This window comes from Cyprinus carpio, chromosome B23, assembly GCF_018340385.1.
Source record: "Cyprinus carpio isolate SPL01 chromosome B23, ASM1834038v1, whole genome shotgun sequence".
NCBI lineage: Eukaryota > Metazoa > Chordata > Actinopteri > Cypriniformes > Cyprinidae > Cyprinus > Cyprinus carpio.
Window position 1 is genome coordinate 6125185 of NC_056619.1, and position 7119 is coordinate 6132303.

The 7119-nt window shown below is 37.9% G+C and overlaps 1 protein-coding gene across 1 annotated transcript; it reads right to left on the reverse strand.

Annotated features, from left to right (window-relative positions):
- Window positions 1-2406: 2406 nt before the first annotated feature.
- LOC109061716 (serine/threonine-protein kinase pim-2-like) lies at window positions 2407-5538 on the reverse strand. The gene is made up of 7 exons (XM_019078803.2): window positions 5107-5538; window positions 4569-4663; window positions 3808-3858; window positions 3294-3675; window positions 2947-3114; window positions 2646-2777; window positions 2407-2524 (listed from the first exon to the last, which is right to left on the reverse strand). The coding sequence occupies exons 1-7, from the start codon at window positions 5489-5491 to the stop codon at window positions 2499-2501; spliced, it is 1239 nt and encodes a 412-aa protein (XP_018934348.1). The 5' UTR covers window positions 5492-5538; the 3' UTR covers window positions 2407-2498.
- Between the last annotated feature and the right edge of the window lie 1581 nt (window positions 5539-7119).

The following is a 7119-nucleotide window of genomic DNA, read 5'->3' on the forward strand; positions in this document are numbered from 1 at the left end:
ACACAAATAGGATTCTCGACGCGTACGTCCTACTGTACGTCATCCCCTGGAACAACTTGCACGTATGACAGTCAGCAGAATCTAATTTAATTCTAAATATTTATAACATTTTAAATATGGATATTTTTATTACAAAAAAGCTTTGATTCGCTACAGGAGACCTTTATTCACCTCCCGGAGCCATGTGAGGCACATTTTATTATGGATGCGCACACTTTATTTGACGTCTTTTGGACTGTTGAAAAATCACCCGCCTACTCCCATTCTGAAACTTGGAAGAGCAAGGATAATTTTTAATATAACTCCCATTAGATTTGTCTGAATGATGCCTTGAGGGTGAGTAAAACACGGGCTATTTTTCATTTTTCTTTAATGTTTCTGCATTTGACAGTGAGAACATAGGTCATCATTTATATATATTTTGAAGATGGAAAAATGCTGTTTTAACAAATGTACGAAATGTGCCTTTTAATGGACAGATTGCTATCATATAGCACATCTAGCAGTAGAAAATGACTAGTCATCCAGTTATTTTATATCATCTATGCATTCCATTAGTTTTGCAAATTGTTTCATAGGGCCGTGAAGAAATATACAGCTAAGTATCATCAGCATAACAGTGAAAGCTAACACCATGTTTCCTGATGACATCTCCCAAAAGTAACATGTAACGTGTGAAAAGTAATGGTCCTAGTACTAAGCCTTGTGGTATTCCATATTGCACTTGGGATCGATTTGATACCTCTTCATTCACTGCTATGAATTTGTGGTCAGATAAGTACGATTTGAACCATGCCAATGGACTTCCACTAATGCCAACAAACTTTTTTAGTCTATTGAAAAGAATGTTGTGGTTGATAGTGTCAAATGCGGCGCTAAGATCCAGTAGCTCGAATAGATAGATATGACCACGATCGGATGATAAGAGTAGGTTATTTGTAACTCTGATGAGAGCAGTCTCAGTACTATGATAGTCTAAATCCTGACTGAAAATCCTCACAGATACCATTTTCAGTGGTTCAACTGTAATTTTACAAAGCTGCGAGAATATTATTATTATTTTATAGAAGAAATCACTTCAATTTAATACGGCAAAAACACAAGGGATAGGTAAAGGGATCGTTCACCCAAACATTAAATTTTATTTACTCACCCTCATATCTTTCCAAACCTGTATGACTTACATTCTTTTATGAGAAATAAAAGAAGGTATTTTGGGGGAAATAAATACTGTATTACAAATTTTCGTTTGGCTTTTTTGATGCATTTTACATAAAATGCACCAGGGCTGCCAAACTTCAAAAAAGTTGTTGTGTCACTCAAAATTGGATAAATATATAATATATTATATATATATATATATATATATATATATATATATATACAATTTTTTTTTTAGAAAATGACAGATTGTTTCACTAGATACGACCCTTAATCCCCGGCTGGGATCGTGTAGAGCCCTTTGAAGCTGCATTGAAACTGCATTTTGGACTTTCAAATCTTTGGCCAGCACTGAAGTCCACTATATGTGTAACGTGTCAATGCAAGGAAGAGCCAATCCAAATCCAGAAACACAGAACCAAAAACAGAGAACCAGGAAACAGAAACAACATGACACAACTTATCAAAGACAATGACTGACAAAGACTAACTCAAACACTGGGCTATTTATACACAGAGAAGCTAACAAGATGACAAGGTAACAAGAAACAACTGTGAAAGCAATCTAGACAACCAATGAAAAAAGGACTACAAATGACACTCTAGACAGAAAGTAACACAAGTCCAAACACAAGACAGGGGAACATGAGCCAAATCATGACAATATGGACAAAAATCCTGGAATGTTTTCCTAAAGAAATTTAATTTCTTTGCGACTGAAAAGGCATGAACATCTTGGATGATGTGGGGGTGAGTAAATTATCAGGAAATTTGTATTCTGGAAGTGAACTTATCCTTTAATATGAGTTGTTTACACCTACAGGACACCCTCTTTTGTAAAACGGTATTTTAAACAGTAAATACATTTATTTATTTAAAATTTAGGTTGTAGTATCTATAACCAGCACTTTATAATAACAACAGAAAGTCTGTGCAGTGTCCCCATTCAGAAAGTGTGTGTTTGTGTGTGTGTCAGAAAGTAACAGACAGGTTACACAAAATAAAAAATAAAAAAATTTATTAAATAAATTTTCCCTCCACCCACACAATAACTTCAATAAATTAATAAGGATCAGTTTGAGGAGCTGGCAGGAACTGTCTTCGTGATCTAGCAGCATAAGTTTACTTTAGTTTTCCTGTTTTGTGCACTAAATTTACTAAATATTCTCCACCTTTTTATGTTATACTTGCTCCTTACAGTATGTTTTCTCCTGTTTTGTGCACTACTGTAAATTTGTTTTTTTTTTTTTCATTTTGCCCACCAGGTTTGCTGCTTTCTTTTTTTAACTAAGCGTGCTGCTCTGAAGACTCTGCTGAATGGTTTGTGCAGTTTGTCCTCACTGGGGCCAGTTTGCGGCATCTGCTGAATGAATAAATGTAAAGATAAATAAATGTAAAGTTGAAGCTTGTGACAGCACTTCTTGGATTTTCAGAAGAGGGATTTCTGTCACATCTGCCTTCCCTCCTAAGTTATCTGATCCTACCTGTTAGTACCTGATCCTGAGCTCCTCCTGACATCTGTCCCTGCTGAAACCATTCATGCTGTAGGATCTCCTCAATAGTTGCTCTCTCCGTTGGGAGATAAGCCAGGCAGCGGCTTATCAAATCTTGCAATTCTGTACAAGTTTTTGATTGGTTAGTCATGTATGTTCTTTTATGTCCATGTGACATGCTAATGTTGTCAAGTATGAAAATAGCTTCTGAAATATGTAGCATGTATTTTGCTTTGTCGGTTTAACAATGTTATTGTCATTGTGTTATTGGTAGTTAATCGTTCTCTCTCACCTGTGGATACTCTGACGTTAAAACTCAGACTGCCATGTGTCATGTCTTCTAGACTTTTAAAGGGCTGACATCTGCACATCATTGAGTACATCATTATGCCCAGAGACCAGACGGTTGTTGGCCCTGCCTCGTATTTTAAGTCCTTGTAGTATTCAGGTGGGCAGACTCCTGTTCATAAAAGCAAGAGATGTTCAAGTTAAGCAAACATTTTGCATACAAAAGTCAGCATCAACTCGACCAAATGTCCATTTTCACACATCTGTTCCTTGTTATTATTAAATCACTACACAGAAGTTTGACTTCTCATTAGGCCTTACTGCAAAAGTAATGCAAAACGTCAAACACACCTGTAAAATCACCCAAGTAGCCTGAAGTATTGACGAGGTCACTGCAGCCAAAGTCTATCAGTTTGACTTGGTTAGTCTTTGTGTTGATCAGAAAGTTATTCAATTTAATGTCACGGTGGAAGATGCCTCGGTCAAGACAGTGCTTGGCCCCGAGCACCGCTTGGTACATCAGCCTACGTGTCTGCGATTCGTTTACTCGCTGCATATTGTTAACCATGAACTTGAGCAAGTCTTTGCAGGGTTGTGGATATTCCAGGATCAGGATGAACTGATCGTCCTCTTCAAACCATTCCAGCATGTGCACAATGTAGGGGCTTAACGGAGGTCGTTTCAGCAGCAGGTTTAGAGCCACTTCTGCAAACAGCGGCTTTGAACAGCCAGGCTACAGAAAAGAGAGTTCAGTAATTAAGAGTTCAATATCACATTTCACTTGTACTTGCAATGTAATTTATGTTAAATTATAATTTGTATGTAGTTTGTATTTAAATGTGTACACTAAGTTATGTCAACTTACTATTTCAATATACCGGTCTGTTTCACACTTGGGGATGAATTTGATGGCGACCTGCAAAAAAATAAATATATTAAATAAATGAAAAAACAAATAAATAAATAAATACATTTCTAAGTGCACTAGATGTTACAGATGGGTAAACTGATCATGTTGAATCTGCAAATTAACATTAATTATATATATATGTGTGACCCTGGACCACAAAACCAATTGTAAGAGTAATTTTTTTTGTAAAAATTGAGATTTATACATCATCTGAAAGCTGAATAAATAAGCTAGATGTATGATTTGTTAGGACAGGACAATATTTGGCCAAGATACAACTATTTATAAATCTGGAATCTGAGGGAGCAAAAAATAAATAAATATTGAGAAAACCGCCTTTTAAGTTGTCCAACTGAAGTTCTTAGCAATGCACATTACCAATCAAAAATTAAGTTTTCTATATATTTACAGTGATAAATTTACAAAATATTTTCATAGAACATGATCTTTTCTTAATATCCTAATGATTTTTTGCATAAAAGAAAAATCAATAGTTTTGACACATACAATGGGTCAAAATTAGGTTGGCTATTGCTACAAATATACCAAGACTGGTATACAAATATAAAACCAGACTTAAGACTGGTTTTGTGGTCCAGAGTAACATATTGTCATTATCACAAATATTTCCATTTAAATTGATTTCAAATATGTTTTGGTCTAAGCACTGGTCTATATGGTCTATATACATTAGGTGAATAAAGTGGTGATTCTACCTGCTCACGTAGAAATTTCGAAATCCCCTCGTACACAGTGCCGAAGCCTCCTTCTCCAATCTCTTCTCCCACTTCATAAATCTCATCAAATGGAACTGCAAAAAATTACAAAGAAGGCATGTTAATATATGAGATTCACAGTCTTACATGAAGTGCAATAGCAGTGCTTGAATAAACACACATCCAGTTCACATCAGATACATGCACACTAAATATGGTCAATGTTTGAGACTAACGCTGCGTCCGAAATTGAATACAAAGTAAGTTCAAAATCAAATGTAGTACCTACACAGACAATATGCAATTTCGAATGCACTGTAAGTCAACGTGTAACAGCAGGATTCTTTCAATTCCTTTTAGGCAATAAGGAAAATAATACTACTTGGTCAAGAGTACTAGATTTATCCTTTACGTTTGGAATATCGTATGAGTAATTAGACATACGTGTATAAACACACAGACTATAGGTCAACTAGACACAGATGTGAAACAGTCAGTGGAGGAACAAGAAAAGGTTAACAAGTGGACATAGTCTCACCAGGAGTTGGATCGGTGAAACAGGCTGCTCTGAAATGGGTTCGATCTGTGATTCGTCTATGCTTGGAAGCACCTGGAAATTTGGGGGCTACTGGATCAAGAGTAGACGGGCCTGGAAGAGGATCAGCTGGATCCTGCAGAGCCGCTGGCACAAGGCCAGATGGTGCTACGACAGCTGTCATCTTTGAAGCATCTGGATCTTGATCTGGCTCAGATGAACCAGACTGAGGATCTTCTGGAGGATTCAGCTGATGATCAGTGAGATCCTGCAGAGCCATCGGCTCAAGGACGTTTGGATTCAGCTGATGATCAGTGAGGTCCTGCAGAGCCGTCGGCTCAAGGACGTTTGGATTCAGCTGATGATCTGTGAGATCCTGCAGAGCCATCGGCTCAAGGACGTTTGGATTCAGCTGATGATCAGTGAGATCCTGCAGAGTCGGCTCAAGGACGTTTGGATTCAGCTGATGATCAGTGAGGTCCTGCAGAGCCGTCGGCTCAAGGACGTTTGGATTCAGCTGATGATCAGTGAGATCCTGCAGAGTCGTCGGCTCAAGGACGTTTGGATTCAGCTGATGATCAGTGAGATCCTGCAGAGCCGTCGGCTCAAGGACGTTTGGATTCAGCTGATGATCAGTGAGATCCTGCAGAGTCGTCGGCTCGAGGACATTTGGATTCAGCTGATGATCAGTGAGATCCTGCAGAGTCGTCGGCTCAAGGACGTTTGGATTCAGCTGATGATCAGTGAGATCCTGCAGAGTCGTCGGCTCAAGGACGTTTGGCTTCAGCTGATAATCAACTGAATCTGTGTCGAGTTGTGGACAAAGTGGAGACACCTTGTTGTGCTTTTTCCGTTGTGTTGCTGCACGTTTTACAGCACACCATGTTCTTTTGAAGAATGCACAGATGTGTTTCTTCTTCTTCGTGTTTGTTTGATTTTCTAAAAAAAAAAAAAAAAAAAACAGAAATGAAAGAGTTAAAAATTACCAACAGATATTAGAAGTCACAATTTGAAGCTAGACACAAAGAATAAACTTTCCAACTTACTGCAAATAATAGTTAAATAGACAAACTTAACAGGGTCACTAGACACAGGTGTGAAAACCAGGACGACCCACCTTCAGCTGGCTCAGGATCAGCTGGTTTTTCATCACAGTCCATGGGTGTGATGCTGGATGGATGCGGCAGAGGATCAGTTTGATCCTGTAGGGTTGTTGGCTCAAGGCCGGACGGGCCTGGCTGTGGATCAGCTAGATGCCAATGTGCCGCTGGTTCGAGGCCGGATGGACCACACTGAGGATCAGCTGAATCTGTGTCGGAAACAGGCTGATAAGGGGCCACACTGTTTCCTCGATGTCGACACTGGTCGCCGCTTTTCATAGCATGCCATGCCTTTTTGAAGAATGCACAAATCCTATTCTTGTGTTTTGATGGTTTTTCTGTAAATAAAATAAATGTATATTTCTGGTTACTAAGCTGACTTTATTTAAACTAAATTAACATTTACATTTAACATGAAATGCCACATCAAACTATACTAGTACTAGCCTATATTAAATATTGTACTATATATTATTTCACTAAATGAATTAAAAATACAAAAAATATATGTATTGCATTGTTAATAACAAAATTAACAAACAATTAACAAAATTATTATTTTAATTAAGTTTTTTTTTTTTTTTTTTTATCGTTACAGTGTGTTAAACCTGTGAAAAATAAGTAAAATGCTATTTCCCAAAGTGAAGTTTGTTGTTCACCTGTTGGGCTGTTCTCCATAGCTGCTGCTGCTGCAGGAGATGCCTCTGGATTTGCTCCTGAAGGGTCGGTGCTGTTTCCTCCAGCTGTCAGTGTATCATCTACTAACACTGAACACTTAAGACTCCCTCACAGGAGAAATTTTTTGCTTATAATGATGCGCTGGAAAATCAGCAGTCGATTTACGTGATAATATTTGCTTCTGCTCGGATTCTCACTCAACTGATATCACTCGATCAGATTAGTTAGAACTCGCCGC